Source organism: Prionailurus bengalensis, chromosome D4, assembly GCF_016509475.1.
Source record: "Prionailurus bengalensis isolate Pbe53 chromosome D4, Fcat_Pben_1.1_paternal_pri, whole genome shotgun sequence".
Taxonomy (NCBI): domain Eukaryota; kingdom Metazoa; phylum Chordata; class Mammalia; order Carnivora; family Felidae; genus Prionailurus; species Prionailurus bengalensis.
The window spans coordinates 6472285-6498766 of record NC_057359.1 but is presented as its reverse complement, the minus strand read 5'-3'; the positions used below and the strand labels follow the sequence as shown (position 1 = coordinate 6498766).

Genomic DNA, 26482 nt, shown 5'->3' with positions numbered 1-26482 from the left:
CTGTTTATTCAGCTGCTTTACCCTAGTATTAATACTGTGATATCTCATACTTATGATCAAGAAAAATCGTGGATGATTTCTAATGTTGTCTTCCTAGGAAGAATTTTCTTATCTAGCACAGCAAAATAATTTCACAATAGAATCCTAAGTTGTATCTAGATAATAAATACCACATGTAATTTTCTATTTCTTAATGTTTCTATTTCTCTAAATCTGTGCCCAGAAAATACATAAGGTAGTAATTAACTTATCCAGCTCATATTGATACCAGGTTAGATTATATGCATATTATAGACTAAATAAAGCAGATTTGACTAGTGCCATCATCAAAGTATAAGATATGTTGAGATTTTTAAATAACTAAAAAAAGTTCAGCCACTAAAGTATAAAGTACATAAGATATTACTATAGAAAGATAGATTTGGGAAAGGTAAGCCAATAAAAGCCAAAAATAAGATGTCCCTTTTATTTTTTTTATTTTTATTTTTATTAAATTTTTTTTTAAATGTTATTTATTTTTGAGACAGAGAGAGACAGAGCATGAACGGGGGAGGGTCAGAGAGAGAGGGAGACACAGAATCTGAAACAGGCTCCAGGCTCTGAGCTGTCAGCACAGAGCCCGACACAGGGCTCGAACTCACGGACCGCGAGATCATGACCTGAGCCGAAGTCGATGCTTAACCGACTGAGCCACTCAGGCGCCCCAGATGTCCCTTTTAAATTCATTTTCTTCTGAGGATTGTCTTATAGCCCCTCAGTAAATAAATAAATTGCTGCCCTGTGACAACCTTTAATGAATTCATAGATACTCAGCAAAAAATGTATATTCCCTCCATATTGTTTCTTTAAAACCTTGGTTAAACATTGGTATTTCAGCTAATATTGTAATTCTTACCTTTCTTATCAAGAAAATTGCTATTACTTTTTAGAATATTGGTGCTTTTTATGTTTTGCTGTTCTTTTCTACCATTACATGTTCAGTCTTATTTCCATATTCCTAAGTCATCTAGACCAAAATCTTGAAATTTTTGTTTTTTCTTTTTCTTCATTTTTTATATCATGATAACGTTATCATTTTTTTCAAACTCTTTTAGTGTCTTCTGTTCCCTACATCAGATCCTTGTTATCTCATATTTGTAGCTCTTACAGAGTCTCCTTGAATACACATTATTTCCTTAAAGCACTTTTTTATTATCATTGGTATGTCTACCAATGGAAGAGGCATGATGCTTTAAGAAAAGGTGCTGTGAGAAACTGATGCTTTAAACAAATGGTTGTCTATTGCTTGTTAGGATCAAGTCATTCAAGGGTACCTTCAGTTTGACTCCAACTTAGTGTTCCAAGGTTTAGTCCACACTATTCCCTTACATAAGCTGTCTGCCCAACCAAACTTGTTTGTACCTGTGAATATGCCTTGTGCTTTGTTTTTGTATCATTCCTTCTATTTTATCACCCTGTTTTGTATATCAGAAATTTCTTCATCTTTTAAGACTACATGAAATTTTGAATTTTCCATGAAACCTTCTCTGATTATCTCAACTGGTATAATTTCAACTTCTTTTCAAGTCCTTGAAACATGTGTTGTGTGGCACTTAGTGTAGATATCTGGTGTTAGAATACTTTGTTTACGTGCTTAGCTTCCCTGCTAGATTTTAGTCTCCTTGAGGGAGACTTCTATTTGTATCTCACACAGTCCTTAGTATGATGCTTTGAACATATGTGGAACTCAGGACATATTTAATTAATTAATGTCTATTTTAATTTGGGTAATTTTTATGTAGGGGATATAACTTGAGAAGATATAAGCAGTGAAATAGATTGACATCATACGTACTGTATAATGGGGAACCCAGTTTAAATCAGTTTCCATTGACAAAACTTTTACTAAAATTTTATGGCAAAATAATTGAACATCAAGGAAGGAGTTGACGTTCTTTTTAAATGCATATGTTCTAGAAATTAGTAGATTAAAACGTGATAGTGAAATTTAAGGTATATTTCCTTCTAAATTTTTTTCCTGTAGTGGCGGCATGATTTTTTACATGGATGGATAAAAATACCGGTGACTCATGAAACGCAGGAAGAATGTCTTGGAATGGCAGTGTTAGATATGATGAGACTAGCCAAAGAGAAGGATCAAACCCCATTGGACATCTATAGCTCTATCAGGTAGTTTCCTTATGCAAATCCATATACATCAATATGAACAGTTGGGAGTTTTCTATAGTTAATTGTATTTTCTGTGTGTTGATACTTTTTGATCTTATCACAATTAAAACTTCTATGGGTAACTGTTCTTCCTTGTGTACAACACATACTTTGTGAGATAAAAGAAATTCTTTTTTCTGGCTTTTCTTTTAGTTTTATTGAGACATAATTGGCATATAGCACTTATAAGTTTAAGGTGTAGAGCATCATGATTTGTCTTCTATATATTTGTGAAGCAGTTACCACAGTAAGTTTAGTTAATATCCATCGTCTTGTATAGGTACCAAATAAAGAGAAAGAAAAAGAAATTTTTTTTCCTTATGGTAAGAATTCTTAGCATCTACTCCATTAAAAACTTTCTTGTATACCAGACAGCAGTGTTAACTATAGTCATCATATTATACATTACATCCCAAGTACTGATTTATCTTAGAATTTAAAAAAATTATGGAAAGAGTTGGAGTACTATACAAAGTATCACAGGGGTCTGATACCTATTAATTATTTGATTCATTTATTTTGAAAAGGCTGAGTAAAGTCAGAAGGATGAAAAGAACACCAGGAGGCATAATTTCTGATAGCAGATCCTCAGATTGTGTGTGTACATAATTCTGAAGCAGTATTTCTCGCATATTGACCCATATTTTGCTTGAATTAGTATCACCTGAGGTGCTTGTTGAACTTGAAGATCTTTGAGTGCTACCCAAGAATTTTTTTTATGTTTATTTATTTTTGAGACAGAAAGAGAGCATGAATGGGGGAGGGGCAGAGAGCGAGGGAGACACAGAATCCGAAGCAGGCTCCAGGCTCCGAGCTGTCAGCCCAGAGCCTGACACGGGGCTCAAACCCACCAACCATGAGATCATGACCTGAGCCGAAGTTGGATGCTTAACTGACTGAGCCACCCAGGTGCCCCAAGTGCTACCCAAGAATTTAGATTCTGTAAATCTGAAGTGAAGTCCACAAATATCAGTCTTCACCTGTTCTCCAGGGGATTCTCTTAAAAATATTGGCTTTATTGAAGTTTCATTAACTTACAAAATTGTAAGATGATTGAAAGTGTGTGTACATCATGGTGGTTTGATATATGTATATGTTGTGAAAGGATTCCCCCCATCTAGTTTATTTTCACATCCATCACCTCATATGATTATCTTTTTTATTTGTGTTTTTGGTTTTTTTTTGTTTTTTTGGTGAGAATGTTTAAGCGCTCTTAGCAAATTTCAGTTCTACAACAGTGTTATCATTTAGAGTCACCGTGGTTTACATTAGATCCTTAGATCTTACTCATCTTATAACTGATCCAGCAGACTCTTATAAGTGATCCACATTCCACATCCTCCAAATTACTCGTTTGCATGTTGAATTTTGACAGTCATGCCTAACAGGATTTGTTGAAATACTGCTCCTACAGCCCAGCGCAGCTTTAATGGCTGTAAAATTTCGACTCCTCTTAAAGGCACATATTATTATAACAGTTCTTTGAGTTTTTCTTTAATTTCAAGACTAAATCTATGTTTTACATATTGCATACTTAGGATTAAAAGTTTGAGGGTGTTATGAATCTGGTTAAAACTCCCTTTATTTCTCAAGTCCTTCTCTCAATAACTAGTTTTGGCCGCTCCTTTACGAAGTAACTTAAAAACAGTTACGTGCCCAATTTGCAGGGTATTAATTAATGTGTTTCCTCTTTGTTTTTAAGTATTCTTGTTTTCAGATGACTGTTAGGCCTTAACCATAAAGTTCACCTATTTAAAATGTACAGTTCAAGGGGCACCTGGGTGGCTCAGTCAGTTAAGCATCTGACTCTTGGTTTTGGCTCAGGTCACTATCTCACGATTCGTGAGATTGAGCCTCATGTCGGACTCCACACTGTGAGTGTGGAACCTGTCGGAACCTGTCCATGTCGGACTCCACACTATGAGTGTGGATTCTGTCTCTGCCTTCTCCTGCATTCTCTTTCTCTCTCTCTCAAAATAAATAAATATTTAAAAATAAATAAATGTACAACTCAGTATTTTTTTTATTATTGAGTTGTAAGAGTCCTTTACATAATTCTGGTTACAAGTTTCCAGATGAAAGTTACTGTATGTATGATTTGCAGATATATTCCCTATTCTTTGGATCATTTTTTCACTTTCTTGAAAGCATCATTTCCAATACAAAAGTTTAAATTTTGAAGTAATCTGATTTATTTTTCTTTTGTTTTTTATGCCATGACATGTTAATATTAGATAAATACTATCTGCCTGTCCTGAAGCAAATCATTCCTACATTGCTTGCCTTTTTAATATAGTTTAACTCAACTGATGTTTTCTGAATTCCCATTTAGTGCTTATTTCTGAGAAATAATCAGGAAACTCTACTCAGTGTTAAACTATTCAAGATTGGTAGGAGAATAGATAAATGATAAGTTGCTGACAGAATGAAATAAACTGTTTCGTTCTCAGAAATATCCACTAGGATATGGATCTCTGATTAGTATAATAAAATATATATTCCCTCCCAGACTTAAAAAAAAATGCATGTAAGGTGCATCTCTTTGTCTGTACCCGTGTGTTAGATGTGTCCCTGTCTGTGAGCACATGCGTCTGGGTGTGCATGTGCACCTGTGCGTGTGTGTGCAGCTCTTTGTGCGTGTGTGTGTCAGATGCTGTTTTGTATGCCAACTCCTAATTGGACATGATGGCTTAGGTGTTAGAGTGTAGAAAGTGAGGGAAATGCATAAGATTTTTGTATTTTCATTCTTTATCTGCTCTTTAAAATCTAAGTTTCTAAAGGGTGGGAAGAAAAGAACTCGAGAATGCAAAGAGTTTAAAGGAGACTGCTGAGTTTGTAAATATCAGGCCAGGATCAAGGCCGCTTACATAGCAACTGAGCTACTCAGCTCATCTCACTGGACTCCCTTTCCTAAAAAACTAAGTGAATAATAAAGTTTCTAATCCTACTCCAACTATAATAATAAGATGCAGATTTTATTTCATAGTACAAAAAATAGTATCGTTTCTAAGCCAAGGCTCAATTTCAGAGCCTTTAGGAACCTCAAGTTTAGAATTCTCTAAAAACTCAATCTAAGAAAAGCATGGGGAAAAATGTTTTTATGCTTCAAGAGTTAATAGCTTTAAGTCTCTTGAAAAAATTTTAATGTTTCTAACAAATCTAGCTAGTTCTGATAGTATGACGCTGAAGTGGATTCATCATGTTCAGGAATCACACATTCTTATGGTATTCCCACAGGATGTGTGCCGGGTCCTTTATGCCAGGCATCAAAGTAGAAAGCCTTGTTGTGTGTGTTATTTTAAACTCCTCTTTTTATATCCAAATACGTTTTCAAAAGCCGTATTAAAAAGTAGTCATTGATGGCAGTGTATTTTGCATTTTTGTGAAATGTTTATGTAAATCGCATTCCAAATTTAGTAAGTCTCCTGGCAACTAATGTTTTTTACTGAAGTAGATAAAGTGAGAATCATTTTGTATTCTGATTCTATTTTTAAATCTTTTCAGTGTTTATTCTGTGCTTCCTGAGGCTCTCCTCTATGCTATCCAGACTTTTATTAAATTTTATATATTTGCTTATTTATATATAATTAATTGTTATGAAAAGAAACGGAGTGTGACTTTTTTTTTTTAATGTTTATTTATTTTTGAGAGAGACAGAGACAGAATGTGAGTGGGTTAGGAGCAGAGAGAGAGTTACAAACAGAATCCGAAGCAGGCTCCAGACTCCGAGCTGTCAGCACAGAGCCTGACATGGGGCTCCAACGCACAAGCTGTGAGATCATGACCCCAGCTGAAGGCGGACACTCAACTGGCTGAGCCACCCAGGCGCCCTCAGAGTGTGACTTTTAAAATCTGAAAAAAGAGTAGAATTTAATGGGCAGAGTGGGGAGTGATGGATTGTGTGGAGACTCGTGGAAAAGGCCTTGTAGCAGAAGGGAGCATAGGAAGAGTAAAGAGAATCAGTATGGCTAGAACCCAAAGAGTTATCAGCAGGAGGTGAAGCAGGGGCTAGACCAGAACCTAGGACCTTAGAGCTATGTTGACAAGGTTAATAACACTCGGAAAATATGCAAGAGGATTAAGCAAGGGTGGAATGATTAAATTTGTGTTTTTAAAAGATCCCGATGACTCCAGTGTAGAAAACAAATCAGACAGTGGAAAGAGTAAATGAAAATGCTGGTCGCCCAGAGGGTAAGGCTGTTACAGTATTTCCTCCAGGCGATGCTGTTCGTAATGAGTTGGTAATGAGAAAAGTGGGCAACTAAGAGAAATATTTAGAAGGTAAATCAAGGGAATGTGGTGATGAATGGAATAATGGGGATTGAAGGAGAATGTGTCACCAAGGATGCTTATTGGTGCTGTTTACTTAGATAGGAAAGCTGTAAGAGGATCTTTTAGGGGCATTAGCAGGACTCAGGAGTTTGGTTTGACACATCGTTTAAGCAGTTTTGGGGACATTGAAATTAAATGTGTAGATTGACTTGTATTTGGAAGATACGGATAGGGAGTTTAGAGGTCAATGCTGCAGACACATATCAGAGTCATTTGGATATAGAGAATCTAGAGAGAAAGAGAGTATAAATAAGAGAAGAGGGCCCATAATAAAGTCTTGAGGAACTTTAACATTTAGTCACCAGGCAAAGGGGAATGAACCTGTGAAGAAGACTGAGGAGTATCCCACGAGACGGGAATAGAATCAGGAAAACTAAGGGGAGAGAGTTTAAGGAGAGGTGCTGCTCCTTAACAGTGCGGTAGGATGCTACTGAAAAATAACAAATAAGACGAATGTGGGAATTTGATTTTAGCAACTTGGAAGTTTTTCTTGATTTTAGCAAAAGCATATTCTGTGAAATGATGGATCAGAAGTGAGACTGGAGTGAATTGAAGAGTAAGTGGAAATGGCTGTATAAACTCTAAAAAACAGCCCAGATAGGCCGTAGCTGGAGGGACATGTGGGATAAAGAGATTTTACGTTTAAGGTGGGGCCGACGTTGGTATTTTGTGGATCGAAGAGGATCAAGAGGGTAAAACATCCCAGAGGGTGGATGTATAGAGAGGAAGAGAGAGGCCCCAGGTAAATACAAATCAAAGAAGGGACTTTACGTCATTTATTGTAGCAGGTGCGAAGGAGGAGGGAATGAGTGCCCATGTCTGTAGGTTTGCTAGCCAGATATTGAGGGAGCTCTGCTCAAAGAAGCTTTTTTTTTTTTTTTTCAACGTTTATTTATTTTTGGGACAGAGAGAGACAGAGCATGAACGGGGGAGGGGCAGAGAGAGAGGGAGACACAGAATCGGAAACAGGCTCCAGGCTCCGAGCCATCAGCCCAGAGCCCGACGCAGGGCTCGAACTCCCGGACCGCGAGATCGTGACCTGGCTGAAGTCGGACGCTTAACCGACTGCGCCACCCAGGCGCCCCTAAAGAAGCTTTTTTACCTCTAGGAGAGAGATGAAGTCGCTTGATGAAAGTAAGGAGGAATTCAGCCGAGGGTTCAGGCAGACGAAAGGTAGGCGGTTTGGGGAAATTTCAGAGGGTGGACATAGTTGTAGAACTTCGGAGAATGTGTTGAACCAGAGAAGTGTTGTAAAACTGATGGTGATGCTGCAAGCATGTTTGAAATTGGTGATTCTGAGTTTCTCCTGCCCTGTCTGCCACATCAGTGAGTCTCCAGCAGCTGTGCTAGTCAAGTAAGGAACAGAGTGTTCCTCCGGGGGCTTCAGGTACTTTAGGGAAGGGAAAAGCAGGGGTTTGCTGGCCCATGTGTAACAGCCAGTTCTCGAAAAAACCAAAGATGTGATTTGTTTGTTGTCTTTGCTGATATACGTGGTATAAATCCTGTCTATGGCCAGTTTCAGGGTATCAACCTGACGTGCCAGAATGTAGAATCGGGAAGAGACGAACAATAGCCGGTCTTTTTCACCCCTCATGTATGAGAGATGTAAACAACCTCAAAAGCCTAGTAGTAAAATGTAAAATAAAATTTTAAATGTAAAATAATTCGAAAGTGATACATTTTGAGTATTACCTATATTTTTAATATAATTTATTTATAGCCTTATATAACTTCAACTTTAATGATGGCTCTTTAGCAGTGAGCTCAGTAGTCTTCTGTTGTAATAATAAGCTCTCAGCATGAGTCAGCTCAAGTACTAGCTATAAATACTGAAGTACAGGATAGAGTGATAAGTGATACTATGGAATGGTGCACAGAATACTGTCTGACAAAGGGAGGACCATCTAATATAGTCATTGAGAGAGGTTACCTGGATTGGATGATGCTTGAGCTGGGACTTTTGGAATAAGTAAGAGCCAACCAGATAGGAGACGGGTGATGGGAAGAAGGATTAGCACATGGGAAGGCATGGAAATTTAATGTAGTTGTACCTTCAGAAATAACATTTTCTTCATTTGTCAGATATTTGAGCAGGAGGGAAGTTATCTCTCTTCTTTAGGGTGTTTTACAACGAGGCAGAATTACTGAAGAGTCATTTCTAAGTGGAATCGTTTTGATTGCAAAGGAATTATTAGGAGTTATTGAAAATGACCTAGAAAAAAAAAAAAAGGGGGCGCCTGGGTGGCGCAGTCGGTTAAGCGTCCGACTTCAGCCAGGTCACGATCTCGCGGTCTGGGAGTTCGAGCCCCGCGTCAGGCTCTGGGCCGATGGCTCAGAGCCTGGAGCCTGTTTCCGATTCTGTGTCTCTCTCTCTCTCTGCCCCTCCCCCGCTCGTGCCCTGTCTCTCTCTGTCCCAAAAATAAATAAACGTTGAAAAAAAAAAAAAAAAGAAAATGACCTAGAAAATAATGTATACCAAAGAAATATGTTTGCATAAGGAACAACAGTGGCTTCCAACAAAATGTAACAGTTTCCAGAATTCAGATACATTTTGGTGTATGGCATCATAGGAAATATTTGCAACACAGTGCCCAAAAAATGATGCGTAAGATGATCAGAGAAAACAAATTTTTAGAGACTCCATTATTAACTAGACTAAGTCTTCATTTCATTAGGGAAGAAAATTAACATATCCTGTTCTAAACATTTGTGGTAACTCAGAATTTGTGTATATTTTCACGTCTTCAGACAAAACCTTCAGGATTTATACTATATCAGTGCCAGCCCTGTCCCCTTTCTCCACTTGACTGCTTCCTGCACTGCTGCATTTACCTGTCGTGGAGAAAGGTGCTAATTTCTCTTTCAATTTCATTTTAGATTTGTGTTCCAGTTTGTTTTGTCTTTCTCTGTGTGTTCTTTATCCATAGCTACAAGACATTCTTACCAAAATGTGTTCGAGCAAAGATCCAAGACTATCATATTTTGACAAGGAAGAGAATAAGGTATAGATTTCGCAGATTTATTGAGCAGTTCAGCCATTGCAAAGCCACTGCCAGAAACTTGAAACTTAAGTATCTTATAAATCTGGAAACACTTCAGTCTGCCTTCTACACAGAGCAATTTGAAGTAAAAGAACCTGGAAGAGGTCCTTCAGGTGAGGAGATTTTTGCAACCATTGTAATAACTGGAAACGGTGGAATTCAGTGGTCAAGAGGGAAACATAAAGAAAGTGAGACACTGACAGAACAGGTAATCCTTAATGATATGTTCTCCTTCTTTGTTAATTTAAGTGAATGGCAATAGAAACAAAGTAATTTTTCAAAGTAATTTTTCTCATTTGAAACATGAACTTGCGATTCTCTTCTCTCATTGATAAAAGTGGAAGTTTTAATACTGTGAAACCATCAAGGTCATGTCTGTAATTCTTTTCTTATTGTTCTTAAATGGTTTTGTATTTATTTTTTATGACAAATATTAGTAATGGTGTTCTTACAGTTTCCAAAAGGGCTTGAATTCTAAAAGTGATTTTTAAGGTAGTTTTGCCTCTTTTTAAAATTTTACCATTATTGATAATAAGCACAATCATAAAGTTTAATTGGAAAAGTTTAATTTTAATTGATTTTAAGATGATGTCTACTTGTTATTTTTTTAAGTCTTACACTACAAGTTTTAAGTTTGTTCATATCTATGTTCTTGGATTATTATTAGATTACGTTCACTCTTTCTTGGTTAAACTTCAACTTTCTGCCAGTAGTTCCTATCCATGTTGATTGGATTGAAGGGTACTGTAGCATAGTTCTTGGTAAACAAGACACAGTAAGTCTTAGGGTTAGACTGTCAAGGGAGGGAATCCCATTTAATGCCGATCTGTTGCTGTCAATACTTTTTTATTTTAAAGAATTTGGAATGAATGTTATGTCCTTCATAGTCTTATTTTAAAATGGCTCCCTTAGTTCTACCTGTTTTTAATTTCAAATGCTCTTAATTATAGGATTTACAGTTATATTGTGACTTTCCTGATATCATTGATGTGACTATTAAACAAGGAAACCAAGAAGGCTCAAACGAAAGTAGAATTGTAACTATCCATAAGCAAGATGGTAAAAATCTGGTGAGTTTGCTCTATAGTTACATAATGATTACGTTTAACAGTTGTCGGAAATAAGTGTTTTAGAGTCCTGAAACCAGAGTTATTTTCTTGTAGGAATTCTGATGATAGTTTTAAATATAACTCTAAATGTAAACATCACTTTAGCAAGTTTTTGGGTACAGCTAGCTTTTGTATCGCCACCAACACAATCTTCCCAGAATGTCTTGAGCATTAATGTGTTTCTCACTCATTTTTATGATTGGCAGGTTAGCAGTTCCTCCACTCCCCTGCTGTGGGCTGTGTCAGTTCCCTGTTGTAATGCTCAGTCCTGACGACATTCCTTTTATCAGTAGGGATGTGCATAATGCCAGTCATGCTGCCTCATTAAAACAGTGCTTTCTGGGATTCACATAACAAAACCAGTCCCAGGTTAGCCCTACCTAAGCTGTAACACGTGATTGGTTGTAAAAGATGGTCCTTTCTCTTTATTTGGTCAGCTTCAGAAAACCCACTTATTTTGTTTTTTATTAAAAAAATTTTTTACTGTAGTGTAGTTGACACATAATGTTATATTTGATAATCCTGTACATCACACAGTGCTCAGCATGATAAGTGTCGTTAGAAAGCCTGCTTATTTTAACTGAAAGGGAGCAACTAAATTCCCTTATACTCTGCTCTTAAATTGCTTACCTGGTTCTGTCAGGGGATGCCTTCATTCTGTAAGTGTGGTATTTATAAAAGAATAAGTATTTCTAGAAGAGTTCGTTGATGCTAATATGAACATCCTGGAGTAACATAATGTACTTTATGGGATGGTATTTGGACTTGTTGGCTTTATTTTTGTTATTACTTTTTTAATGTTTATTAATATTTTTGAGAGAGAGAGAAAGTGAGCAGGGGAAGTCAGAGAGAGAGGGAGACACAGAATCGGAAGCAGGCTCCAGGGTCCGCACCATCCACACGGAGCCCGACGTGGGGCCTGAACCTATGAACCGTGAGATCGTGACCTGAGCCAAAGTCAGACACTTGCCTGAGCCACCCAGGAGACCCTTTTTTAAAATTTTTGTTTTGTTTTGTCTTTAAAGTTTATTTTGAGAGAGGAAGAAGGAGAGAGAGACTCCCAAGCAGGCTGTGCACTGCTCGTGTGGAGCCTGACGTGGGTCTCAGACTCACGAACCGTGAGATCGTGACCTGAGCCAAAATCACCTGTCGGTCACTTAATCTACTGAGCCACCCAGGTGCCCCATCTTTCTTTTTATCTTTAAAAGTGTGGTGAAATACACTTCACACAAAATTTAGCATCCTGTTCTAGGAGTTCCACTTCAGGGTGTGTATCCAAAGGAAACAAAGTCACTACCCTGAAGAGAGATTGGTACCATCATGTTCATTGGAGATTCCTTGAATGTTATCAGGTTTTAAATATTTTACCAAACTGATGGATAAAAATCGCTGTCCTGGGGCGCCTGGGTGGCGCAGTCGGCTAAGCGTCCGACTTCAGCCAGGTCACGATCTCGCGGTCCGGGAGTTCGAGCCCCGCGTCAGGCTCTGGGCTGATGGCTCGGAGCCTGCAGCCTGTTTCCGATTCTGTGTCTCCCTCTCTCTCTGCCCCTCCCCCGTTCATGCTCTGTCTCTCTCTGTCCCAAAAATAAATAAAAAACGTTGAAAAAAAATTAAAAAAAAAAATCGCTGTCCTGTGCTATATTTAATTTGCTTAATTAGAACCTGAGATTGAGCAAGCTCTTACTTGTGTTTGTAAACCAGCTGTTTGTATGTCTTCTTCTGCAGATTGTCTTTTTATAACCTTTGACTAATTTTCTTTTCTGCTTTTAATTGATTTTGTACATTTTTGGGTTAAGTTTAATCTTAGGTACTATTTTATGTTTGGGTTGCTATTATAAATGGGCCTATTTTCTCATTACACAATCTGACTACTTTTTATATGTGTGAAAGCTGTTGACTTGTATATCCTATCTCCCAGTGAATCATCTTTGTGATGTAGTAGTTTAATAGTTGTCTTCTTCTGGGTTTCCCAAGTACACAAATATATAATCTCCAAATAGAGATACTTCTAGTCTTACATTTCTTTCTATGGTCTAATTATGTTAACTAAATACAGTACAACACAGTATTAAGTATTGGGCTTTCTATTCCTATTTCTTATTCCTGATTTTAGGCGAAGTTGCTTCTATTAAATAAGGATTTTTCCATTGTAAGAGATGTTGCATTTTAGGCTGATTATATGCCCACTTACGTATGTATGATACAATCATGGCATAGCTATATATGATTTTAGTTTATACTATATACATTTGAGTTTACAGCATGAATGTTTTAACCTTAGTAGTGTATACTTGGTATGTAAAAATAAATACTTATTATTTCTAATTAATACCAACTTTTATACCAGACCAGCTAGATTTCTAATTGAGATGACTGGCATATTTGTCTAATTGGGGTATTGGGAAATACAGCAAAATTATGGATAAAAGTGAACTAGAAAGATGTGATAAGCCCATATTTGAGGAGTGTAAAATATCATACATAAGAATTTATAATTCATATTGGGTAATTGGGAGGCATAAAAGACATTTGAGCAATTTATAAGAAAATTAAGAGAATTCATCTAATGACATGGAGTGGAGAGAATTTTCAATATGTAACATGCAGTTGACCTTTTAAATGATATTTATTATTTCCTTTTCTTTTCTCTGCTTAGGAAATTGAACTAAGCTCATTAAGAGAAGCTTTATCCTTTGTGTCATTAATTGATGGCTATTACAGATTAACCGCGGATGCACATCATTACCTCTGTAAAGAAGTAGCTCCTCCGATGGTGCTTGAAAATATACAAAGCAACTGTCATGGCCCGATTTTGTGAGTAATACAGACTTTAAAAGTAATTTTTTTAAAAAGTCAATTAGATACTGACAAAGAATTTTTTACAACGAAGTGATATACGTAGGTTTAGGAGTTTAGGAACAAAATACTAACCTTAATTTCACAGAAGTAGTTTTTTCTTTTCCTTAACAAAAGTTGATTTGCAATCGGATTGTATAATAATTAGAATTATTTAGGATGTCACTTGCTTTCTGTATCGAAGCCTATAAGACTTAAATTGTACAGCCTGGTGTTTAGCTGCCTAGGTGTGTTTAAGTAACTCTTGAGTGTTAATTTTTTTTAAAAAAATCATCCAATTTATATTTCATTAATTTTGAAATACTGCAGAGGAACCACAGTGCAAAATTTAGTAATCATTATTTTTTGATAATCCAGCTCCTCTTACTGAAAACTTGTGTTCACAAGATGTGTTGTGGTGTCCCTGTTTCGAAGATGAGTGAGTGGCGTGCAATGCTTTGTGCGGGGATGAAAGTGACAGCGCTCTGTTTCTGTGCTGTTCAATACAGTAGTCGCTGGCTACTTGTGGCCAGTTAGCATTCACGATGTGGCTAGTACAGCTGAGGGACTGGGTTTTGAAACTGAATGTAGTTTTAATAACTTTGTACTTAAATAGTGCCCTGTGGCTGCTGGCTCCATATGGATCCACACAGGGACAGACCCTGACTGTAGTACTGGATAAAGCCAAGTGTCCCGCACAGCATCTGTTTAGCCCAAGTTTTAGTTATCGCTCAGCCTGTATGTACTTTCGGATTGGTACCAGGCTTGAAAGACTTGTAAAGAAGAAATAGTCTGGAAGTGTGAGCATATGTGTCTTGACCTTAACCTACCCTTAATTAAATATTTGAGAAAAACGTATCCGGACTGATGTTTAAGACTTGTTTCTGTCTATACCTCTAATCTGTTTAATAGTAAGTATGGTTGTTATGAAAAAGTTGCACTACTTGAACATTCTATAACTTACGTATTTAGTATTTAAAAACTCCTACCATTCATTCATTCATTCTTCATCCATCCATTCAAGCATTCTTTCATTTATTTATAGAACATTTGCTGGGTGCCTAATATGTGCCACTGGTTTGTGTGTGAGAAATACAGTGATGAATGAAACAGATTTTTCCTGCTTTCATATAGATTACCTTTTGACTTTTCTTTCAAGATGTCCAGCTTCAATAAAACATATAGTAAAATTTGAAAATCAGTAATCTTTGTTACTTGCCATAGGTCTTCTATTATACTTTGGTATTAAATACTAAAATAAGGCATATAAATTTTTATACTAGTAATTGCGATGGTAGCAAAGACATAAGTGTTTTATGATATGTTGTTTGCATAGTTAAATGAAGTTTTCTGGGAGTGAACATGGTTTTTAAAAAAATGAAATTTTTAATTATAAGACAGAAAATTCAAATGAACAAAATGTTCTTAGTGATTTTCTGTATCTTACTATACCTTTTATTTGTGTTTAAAACCCTTGAATTGATTTGAACTTATCACAAAATAGCTTTGAAATTGTTAAAAATTGATTTGAACTTATCGCAAAAAGTACTGTAATACTTTTCCTTACAAGGTAATTGATAAGCATATAAAATAGAGGAGACTTATAAAAAGTCTGAGACTTTTAGATTTGACTTTTGATCTCTTAGATTACATTTTGGTCTTAGTGTCATGGGACTTGCTATATTATTCAAATTACTTCTTTACCTTTAGAATGGATTTTGCCATCAGTAAACTGAAGAAAGCAGGTAATCAGACTGGACTCTATGTACTTCGATGCAGTCCTAAGGACTTTAATAAATATTTTCTGACTTTTGCTGTCGAGGTTAGTATTTCACAATAAATGGTAACTTTTTTTTAAAATTTCATTTCCCATCCCACTCCCCTCCTCTGGCAAAGGTAACATCTTTATTTAGCCTGTATAATTTCCCCCTCATGTTTATCTACCATTTTTTCTTTTTTTTAATACTCAGAATGACAGCTCTGGATATGATAACTAGAATAATAATGCTTAGTTAACCTCAGAGATTCTGTATCAATAAACAAGATGCAGGGGCGCCTGGGTGGCTCAGTCGGTTAAGCGTCCATTTCTTGATTTTGGCCTCAGGTCATGATCTCACGGTTGGTGAGATGGGCCCTGCGTCAGGCTCTGTGCTGGCGGTGAGGAGACTGCTTGGGATTCTCTCTCTCTCTCTGATCTTCCCCAACTCATGCTGTCACTCTCTCTCTCAAAATAAATGAATAAGCTTAAAAAAAAATAAGATATAATTCCTAGGATTTATATAAAATTATTTATAATGTCTTTTCATTTGGTATTTATTTCATTTTTTTAAACGTTTATTTATTTATTTTTGAGAGAGAGAGAGCACAAGTGAGAGAGGGGCAGAGAGAGAGGGAGACACAGAATCCAAAGCAGGCTCCAGGCTCTGAGCTGTCAGCACAGAGCTTGAGGGGGGGGGGCTCAAACCCACGAACCACGAATCATGACCTGAGCCACCCAGTTGCCCCTGAAATTTATTTTATTTTTTGACATTTGGATGTTACTGGCGTGTCGAATTTGACCAAGTCTCTTCAAGTCTCTTTTTGCAAAAATGGAGATCTTTACCAAAACACAGAACCAAATGAATCAGAAGCAAATTTTCCTTTTATGGTAATTGGTTATAGAATTAGAATGAAATAGGTCAATAACAAATAAACATAATTTGTTTAACTAGTGGTTTTCCAGTATTAAGAATAATGATCTACCATGTATATGTTTTAAGGATAAAACTACAATGAAACCACACTGTTAATACAGGTAATTTTGAATCTCATCTAACATTGTTTACTACCCCAAATATCTAAAAAGATACTCTTACTTATAAGGCAGTTTCAGGGTATAAATCTTTTTTTTTCTTTTTCCCTTTTTTTTTGTTTTTTAATTAAAATTTTTTTTCTTTTTTAATATGAAATTTATTGTCAAATTGGTTTTCATACAACACGCAGTTCTCATCCCAACAGGTGCCTTCCTCATGCGCATCACCCACTTTCCCCTCCCTCCCACTCCCCCATTAACCCTCCCTTTAAAAAAAATTTTTTTTTTTAAATGTTTATTCATTTTTAAGAAACAGAGTGTGAGCGTGGTGGGGTGGGGGGGCGGACAGAGAGAGAGAGAGAGACACACACACACACACAGAATCTGAAGCAGGCTCCAGGCTTTGAGCCATAGCCTAGAGCCCAATGCGGGGCTCAGAGTCTCAAGCTGTGAGATCATGACCTGAGTGCAAGTCGGATGCTTAACCGACTGAGCCACTCAGGCGCCCCTCATAGTATAAATCTTGAGAAACTTTATAGCAGCTTCCAAAATTTTCTTACTTACAAAAGTATACAAAGTAATGTTTTGGTTATTCAATTATTTTAATTTTTATAAAATTCAGTCACTTTATATTTAGCATATCGAGTAGATTAATTGTCCATAAGTATATAAGGTGGGTTACTTGATAAGTTTAGCATTTAATATTACTAATAATCTATCCTAATTTCATTGTATCTTTTTACTGTAATATATAGCAGTCCAACATATTTAACCATCAATTCAAAATGTATTTTTTTTATGTTTACTTTATTTGCTCAACCTAATATGAGGGCTGTATACTAGAGAGTGTATGGCATAACCCTGCTTTAAGAAATGTATCTTTTGGGAAAACAAAAATAGGAAGATATATCAAAGAAGTACTAAACTGAGCATTGTAATTAGTCAGTATAGACAAACATAGACAACAACAAAAAAGGGTTGCAATTAAGGAAGAGCTTTTGGAGTAGGAAAGATTTGGGGTATTTTGTCAGTTTCATTTCATAAGTGGTTTTAAGGAGGTTGAATATGGTAATAAGTAGCTCAAAAAATAGGTGAATAAAGAAGTTCATAGTATAGCACATAAAACAAACACTGAAAAACTGAAAATATTAAAATCTCCAGGAGAGTTAATTATGCAAATACAGTAGTGGTACAGTGAATGGGTAATCATCTTTGCGTATGAAATGGGGTCAGGGTTGTTAGGGAGTACCTCACAGAAAAGATGATACTTGACCCTAGTGTTAAGAAATGTCTAGGGGCGCCTGAGTGGCTCAGTCAGTTAAGTGTCTGACTTCAGCTCAGGTCATGATCTCAACGGTTCATGAGTTCGAGCCTCGCGTCCTGCTCTGGGCTGACAGGTCAGAGCCCGGAGCCCGCTTCAGATTCTGTGTCTCCCTCTGTCTGCCCGTCCGCGGCTTGCACTCTGTCTCTCGCATTGTCTCAAGAGTAAAAATTAAATAAAAAAGAAGTGTCTAAAAGTCCATTGCTCAGAAGGAGAGGATGTATAGTCATACGTAGAGAACAGCATGGCATTTGCTTGAAATTTTTAAAGTCGCTTAATACAGCTAGAACAGGTTATATGTTGGCTCCAGTAGAAGGTGAGGTTGGAGGTAGAGGCTGAAGCCTGCTCTTGGAAGTCCTTATTTATAAGTTACTTTTAGATTTTGTCTTGTAAATGATGGGAAGTTTTTAAGGATGGTATTATAATTATCATTGCTTTCTTACTTGCTTTTTAAGAAAATCAACTGTTGAGCCATTATGTAAGGTTGGTATTATCATCAGATACCTTTTTGAGGAACCAGGCACGTCTCTCACCCTATACCAGCACTGTGTTAGGACTCACACTTCATATGTCTAAATGTTCTGTTGGTTGTTTCTGTGATAACATTTTTATCACAATAATTACTGTGGCGACCATTGTGATTTTTCCCTCTGTCTTTATAATTAAACTTATTTAGCGAGATAATGTCATCGAATATAAGCATTGTTTGATTACAAAAAATGAGAATGGAGAATACAACCTCAGTGGGACCAAGAAGAACTTCAGTAATCTTAAAGATCTTTTGAATTGCTACCAGATGGAAACTGTTCGCTCAGACAGTATAATTTTCCAGTTTACTAAATGCTGCCCCCCAAAGTTGAAAGGTAAAATAATTTTCTAGTTAGTATTAAAATACTGGTCATGGATTGTGTATATGGTAAAAGGCATCTTCAGTGTATCGATTACAAAAGAAATATGAGAGAAGCAGCTCCAAACACAAATTAATTTTGTCTTGTTCTCTTGTATAAGGATCCTCAGATAGGATTATTCAGTTTGATTTAAGTCTATATGTCACTTGAAGTTCCATAATGCTGAAATGACATTTAAGAAATGACAATCACTTGGTATAAAATCACTTACTGAAAGACTCCTCTGCCAAATCTCGTATGTTGTTCTAAGTAAAAACTTTGATGCTCTTTTAGAATTTTAATTTCTATACTTTTAAAATAACGATAGTAAGATTATAAATCCCTTGGAATAAGAGGTTTATTAAAAATTGTTATTAAAATTCCTGAAAAATTATGTTAATTAAGGAAATCATTACAGTTTTGAATGTTTGAAATAACTGGTTAAAATGCATCAAAGCCCAATGAATAAATTCCTAAAATAAATTTCTCTTTGTTGGAGAAATGAACAAGTTGTAAGTGTTTCTTATGTATAGAACACATTTTATTTTACTCCTTTGGAGCAGTTTATATCCTCGGTGTGTTTGGTTATATATATTTTTTTCATTTTTTTTTTAAACAGATAAATCAAATCTTCTAGTCTTTAGAACCAATGGCGTTTCTGATGTACCAACATCACCAACATTACAGAGGCATAATAATGTGAACCAAATGGTGTTTCACAAAATCAGAAATGAAGATTTGATATTTGTAAGTCATTAGATGCTAATTATTGTCCTTTTTGTCCTTGTAAAACAACTGTTTTCTTGATTTCCTATCCCACATTATATTCATGTGACATTTGGAACTATCCTATTATAACCTATATTATCAAAATTTTATCTCAGTTTAAGTATTTTTATTTCTTGTGAAAATGTGATACCAAACTTGAATTAGAAATGAGCAAGGGGCATCTGGGCATCAGTTATTTAAGTGTCCACTCCCCTCCCATTCTTTCATGCCCATTCATTTTTTGAGAGAGAGACAGACAGACAGACAGAGACAGAGAGACAGAGTGCAAGCAAGAGAGGGGCAGTTGAGAGATGGAGACACAGAATCTGAAGCAGGCTCTAGGCTTCGAGCCATCAGCACAGAGCCTACACGGAGCTTGAACCCATGAACTGTGAGACCATGACCTGAGCCAAAGTTGGATACCCAACTGACTGAGCCACCAGGCACTGCAAGTGTCCAATTCTTGATTTTGGCTCAGGTCGTGATCTCATGGGTACATGAGATTGAGCCCCACATCAGGCTCTGCACTGACAGCACAGAGCTGGCTTGAGGTTCTCTCTCTTCCTCTCTCTCTCTCTCTCTGCCCCTCCCCTGCTATGCTCTCTCTCTCTAAAAATAAATGAACTTAAAAAAATTAAAAATATTTCTTTTTAAATCTTAAATTAAAACTTAAAAATCTTCTTCTACAAAAGACCTATGTCTTAATTCTTAAGTTCTCAAGAAAGTAAGGGAAATGCATGGAGTTAAAAATAAAGAAGGAACTGAAAACCAAGTGTGCATAAGAGCTGATGTTTGGGCTGCAGGATGATGTTGGGGGGTTGGGATTTGTTTCATTAAACAAGGGAATTAAGATCACAAGCAACACGAAGAAGGGCCAAGCCTTATAAGGCCTCCACAAGACCAGGAGTTAAAAGTGAGACCATCTCAGAATAAAACCAGGACCCTCAAATAAATACATCCCCAGTAAAACAACATGGATTTTGAAAAATTCATCCACTAGGAAAAGGAGAAGAAAGGGAGTGTTGTCTGCTTTTGTTGGGTTCTTAGAGAAAAAAAGTCTCTCCTGAGAATTTGTAACTATAAGCTTTCCAGTTTCGATTTCTTTATACTATCTGCATAGTCTGAGAAACCCTAAGCCAATACATTAAAATAAAAGTGTTACCCTGTGATGCTTGGAAGAAGCAAATACAAAATCTTTTTGGAAGAACATACTCTTATCCTAGGCCACCCAGAATCCCCACAAAGAAAATAAACATGAGCTTTTAATCAAAAATTGTAAAACATTCAAGGAAATAATTCAGAATTAGGCAAGAGTCAGCAGACCAACAAACATCTACATTAGACCTCTTAAGAACTTCATATAACAGACTTTTCAGATTGAGTTTATAAAATATATATGTATGTTTAAAGACACAAATGGAGTTGAAAACATGGGGAAAAAACCAAGACATTATCAAAAAGACCAGAACAATTTGGAGAAAGGAAAATATAGAAGTGAAAAATATGCTCATTGACGTTAAAACAAAATAAGGAGATTATCCATTGTTGAAGGGAGAATTAGTGAATTGCAAAATCTGAAAAATTTTCAGGTGCAGCAGATAGGGAGAAAGAAATGGAAATTATGAAAGAGATTAAGGGATGCAGAGAGTGGAATGAGGAAGAATAACTGATGTCTGAGGTCCGTAAGGACACAGTAGATGGAATTATACAGAATTATAAAGACTTGAATCTTCCTGTAAATAACAGCAAGCAGAGAGTTGCTACATGACCTAACATTACAAAACCAGTAACAGTAGAGCTTCAGTTTGAACACCGACAGCCCAACTTCAGGGTGCAGTCTTTCAACAACTGTTTTGTAAGGATAAGCAAGAAACACTAGTGATAGCAGTAATCACTAACGCTTATCAAGTCCGTGTGGCATGGACTGTACTAAGTGCTTTCATGTATTTATTAATTTATTGCTCATAACAAGAATATGCAAAATTGATTATCCGCATTCCCGAGATAAGGAAACCAGGATACCTGCAGCACAGAGATCAAATAGCCGCAAAACGTCATACAACTAGGAGTTCCACACTCTCTCTGCCTCCACAGACCAGACTGTACTTCCTTTCACTATTATGAAAGGCAAACAAAAATATTCGTGTGCAAATAAATGTAGGTAAACACTGACACTATGAAAAAGTGATAGTTATAGCTAATTCAGGGGGTTTAAGAACATGGTGGAACCAAAATGCACTTTATTCATTAATCCCTATGTTCTGTCTTTTATTACAAAGTACAGTTAATATTTGCTTATGGATTTTTAAAAACCCTTTGTCATTAAACATATTTCCTAATTCCTATATCTTTCTTCATCTTTGCTGATTCTTATTTTTCCTTTTTTTCTTTTAAAGAATGAAAGCCTTGGGCAAGGCACTTTTACAAAAATTTTTAAAGGTGTAAGAAGAGAAGTAGGAGACTATGGTCAACTGCATGAAACAGAAGTTCTTTTAAAAGTTCTGGATAAAGCACACAGAAACTATTCAGAGGTGTGTATATTCTTTGTATAGCTCATGTAGTTCATGACATTTAAACATATGCAATCATATGGACACAGCACATTCATGCATGCAGCTTTTTTTTTTTTTTTTTTCAACGTTTTTTAATTTATTTTGGGACAGAGAGAGAGAGAGCATGAACGGGGGAGGGGCAGAGAGAGAGGGAGACACAGAATCCGAAACAGGCTCCAGGCTCCGAGCCGTCAGCCCAGAGCCTGATGCGGGGCTCGAACTCACGGACCGCGAGATCGTGACCTGGCGGAAGTCGGACGCTTAACCGACTGCGCCACCCAGGCGCCCTGCATGCAGCTTTTCAAAACTGTAATTTTTAAAAGTATACATATCAAGGACCTTTCTGAGGATGCTTTCTGGGGGTGGGGGTGTAGAGAATTATAGGATTTTTTAAATAATAACTTATTTCTAAACTAATTACTCATAACATTGTATTATGGGTATTACTACATTTCTGCATATATTAAGCCAGTGGCTTTCAAACTTGGTTCTCCAGAGCTTTATGGGTTTCTACAGATTTCTTCCATGGTTTAATCTATTTTTAAAAAAATTTTTGAAAGGCACTGTCCTAAAGAATGCTTCAGGTGAAATGCGGATGCCTCTGGGCATGATCTGGAGATGCTAGCCAGCAGAAACCTACTTGTCAGTTGTCAGGGTCCTTTACATAGCAAAGCATCACCAAACATGACATAATAAACATTTGTGGTGAGTAACATGTCTTAAATGATGTTAGCGGAAGGTGACGTGAAGCATACAAGTGAAAGTTTTTCTAACCCAGGACACCACAGTGTTGGTGGTTGTGATCCTTCACAACTGTATCCAGAAGGTCTAGTCAGAGGTTAGTTGAGTTAGAGTGATATTAATAACATGCCTGACATAGTTGTCATGATATTTTATCTGCACAGTGATCAGTCTTAATTCTTTGAGAAGTTATTTGAAGCTCTCGTCCATTTACTTAGTGTCTCTGGCGTCTGCCTCTGTTCTCTCCTCCAGGTGCTGTGGGTCTAAGGCTGCTGATCTTGTATCATTCATATTGCCCTGTACCACTATTGCTGTCTCTCACTGATATTTTCTTATTCCAGGCTTTCTCAGGGGCTTTCTCTGAATGAACTCTAGCATCGAGGTTGATAGAAGTGTCAAGTCCATCTAAGGGAACCACAGCGCATTAGCCTTGTCTGTGTCCTGAGGATAAGGAAAAAGTGCATTTCTCTTATGACAGACGGGATCTCTCTGACCTATGGACATTTTTAGACACAAACAATAATTCTTTTGTATTTTTTGTATTTTTTTTCTTTTCTTTAGTCTTTCTTTGAAGCAGCAAGCATGATGAGCCAGCTTTCTCACAAGCACCTGGTTTTAAATTATGGAGTATGTGTCTGTGGAGAGGAAAGTAAGTAAAACTACGGGCTTCCTTATGTTCATATCATGCCTTTCTCAGAGCATCTATTGTGTATATAGAAAATTCAATTTCAGGATCATAATTATCAGTATAAACCATGTTGAAAGGAATTAAATATTGTTGAAACCAAAAACATCGTAGAACTGTTCAGCAATGTCTTCTAAAAAAGGAAATGAATGAGTGAAATTAAAATGCAGAAAACAGTTAATATGCCTTATGTCAAAATGTCCAAACAGCAGAGTCTTCGAGTAAACATGTCTTATAATCTTTTCTGTTAACCATACCATTACAGATTGTGGCTGGTTCAATATGTCATTGGAATAACTGGCCATTTTAGCACAAATTTATTTGGAATTACGTAAAAAACATAAACTATAGGTTGAAGTTTTAATGGAACTGACTGAAATGATTGGATGTTGATATTTGATATATTTTATGGCTAAATTTAGACTGTTCATAAAAACCAAGTTTACATTCAGAAAATTACATAATTCTCTATTTTCCGTTAGTAATGTGGAGTAAATATGCATCCATGCTTATATAACATTTCTTCATATTTTTGAAAATCGATTGTCTTTTCAGACAGTGATTTTCAAATCTGTTCTGTGGAGGTATTTAGGTACCTCAGGGGGTTGATGAAGTGAGAGTAAACCTAAGTGCAGTAATGAGACTACTGCTCACTTATCCCTGACTATAGTGGTTCTGAATTTCTCTCTTTTTTTATTGATGTTTGTCATAATTTTTCATTAAGGGGGATGAAAGAATACATTTCTTTAAAAAGTCGGAAAACAGTGTTTCAGAGCATGTAATTCCAGTTCCTATGCTTGCTTGTATATTTCACTGATCCTGTGAAACACTTTTTTCACATTTAAAAATACCTGAAATTGGGATGTGTGATATAATCGATGATAAGTCATTATTTAATTGGCAGATTTTTTCTTTTATGACACATAAAACAATGGAATTTATGACCGTCAATTGGTATCTGTGAAACATAGTAGGTTTTTAGTGCCGCATAAAATAGTTTCATTAAGCTTTGTTCATTGTAACTCTTAGATATTTATTCTTTTTTTTTATTCCTTCTCTTTTTGACACTTGCTGTGACATAAATTTACCTGTGGTCAGTTCTTAATTATCAATATATGGGTTGTGTTTTCTAAATTAACTATGGGTAGCAAAACAGTCATTAAATTTGTCTTAGTTACCCAGCAAGGTCCAAAACTGATGTATACCAAGTGAGAACTAAGGAATTGTAATATTAGATCAGGCAGAATCACAATTTGAGGTAAGACCTACAGTATGCATTTTAAAACAAATAATCTCAATAAATTTATATTTGAAATTGAGAACCTGAGCTTATTATATTACAAATTAGTACTAGATAACTGTAAATAAATCCTAAACCCAGTTTAATTATTAAATAACATGTCTTAATGTAGAAATAGTCTTGGCTTTGGGGAACTTGGTCAATACTGACAGGGCTGGAAATTTTTATATGTCTTAAAGGCAGTCAGGAGTTTTTTAGAAGCAAACCCTTGTTTTTCTGACAAAATATATCTTAATACTATTTTAAAAATATACTTTTAAAGATAAAGCCATGCAAAACAAATTTTTGCTTTTTTGCAGCATAAATTAAAAGGATGAATGGAGTTCAAACTCACATTCTCCTTAATGCCTGTGATAGAATAGACATTGCTATAAGTTTTTATGTGTAGAAGAAGAATTTCAGGAAGTTTTGATGTCTAAATACAGTAGTCCCTTCTTATCTGCAGGATATTGTTCCAAGACCCCCAGTGGATGCCTGAAACTGAGGACAGTAGCCAACCCTATATACACTATGTTTTTTTCGTATACGTGCATGCATATAATAAAGTTTAATTTATAAATTAGGCCCAGTAAGAGATAATAATAATAACACAACAGTAATAACAATATACTGTAATAAAGGTTTATGTGAATGTGATTTCTCTCTCTCTCAAAATATCATATTTTATACTAACCCTTCTTCTTGTGATGATGTGAGATGATAAAATATGTATGTGATGAGATGGAATGAGGTGAGTGACGTAGGCATTGTGACATAGCATTAGGCTACTGCCTTCTGACAGAAAGTCGGAAGGAGGATCATCTGCTTCTGAACCTGTTGACCATGGGTGCTGCAGCTGTGGGAAACAAAACCACAGATAAGCTGGGGACACTGGGGCACTTCGGTGGCTCAGTAGGTTAAGCGTCTGACTCTTGGTTTCGGCTCAGGTTATGATCTCACGGTTTCTTAAGTTCAGCCCCATGTGAGGCTCTGGACTGGCAGCACGGAGCCTACTTGGAGTGTTCTCTCTCTCTCTCTCTCTCTCTCTCTCTCTCACCCCCTCTCACACTGGCACTATCTCTGTCTCAGAATAAATAAATAAACTTAAAAAAAAAACAACTGGGGATGCTACTGTAGTATCATGCAAGATAAGTTAACTCTGAGAAACTTTCATTTGTTTAAAAAAAGCAGCCATAATTCAGTACTAATACATGGAGGTATGCTGGAGTAGTTATATATGTATATTAACATTATAAGAAAAGTATATAACATATATATTATATATTATTATATATATACGTAATTGTTTAGATTCCTATATCTTGCTTTTGTGAATAAACTAAAACCCAAAAATACAATGGTATGTTGTTGTTAAGTTTTCTTTAAATTAGTAGATTTTGCATAATTTAATCTCTTTACCTATAATACTCATATATTATAAATATATTTTATAAAAGTTTAAAATTACACGTATTTTTATTGTATTTGTACTTGAGCCTTATTGTTTGTATATTTTAATGCAGATATTCTGGTTCAGGAGTTTGTAAAATTTGGATCATTAGATACATACCTGAAAAAGAATAAAAATTCTATAAGTATATTATGGAAACTTGAAGTGGCTAAACAGTTGGCATGGGCCATGCATTTTCTAGTAAGTAATAAGTGTAATTTTTTATCAAAAGCATTCTGTCTTCCGAAGCAATGTAGAAAGGATCTTGACCCAGGAACAAGAAAGAAATCTGTGAATGAACGTTGAGTCATTTAAAAGAATCTGTTAGTTGGTGAAAGAGGTTATTTTAGGCATGTATTTATTTATGTAAAATCATTTCTGAAAGAGATTTCTCATCCCATCTCTTAAAATTGCTGGTAGACAATCTGTAGTTTGTGTCAGTTGGGTTTAGAGAATTTAATAAAAAATTACGCAGAAACACGT

General features: G+C 36.1%; 1 protein-coding gene across 2 annotated transcripts in view; it reads left to right on the top strand.

Moving 5' to 3' along the window:
- The window catches only part of JAK2 (Janus kinase 2), a 116367-nt gene that overhangs the window by 64886 nt on the left and 24999 nt on the right, over positions 1-26482 (top strand). For both annotated transcript variants that reach the window (XM_043566672.1, XM_043566673.1), the window contains 10 exons: positions 2024-2169; positions 9468-9789; positions 10532-10651; positions 13347-13504; positions 15236-15347; positions 18314-18500; positions 19144-19271; positions 21689-21823; positions 23147-23234; positions 26073-26200. In XM_043566672.1, the coding sequence (XP_043422607.1) occupies positions 2024-2169; positions 9468-9789; positions 10532-10651; positions 13347-13504; positions 15236-15347; positions 18314-18500; positions 19144-19271; positions 21689-21823; positions 23147-23234; positions 26073-26200 (1524 nt within the window). The remainder of the gene's footprint in view (positions 1-2023; positions 2170-9467; positions 9790-10531; positions 10652-13346; positions 13505-15235; positions 15348-18313; positions 18501-19143; positions 19272-21688; positions 21824-23146; positions 23235-26072; positions 26201-26482) is intronic.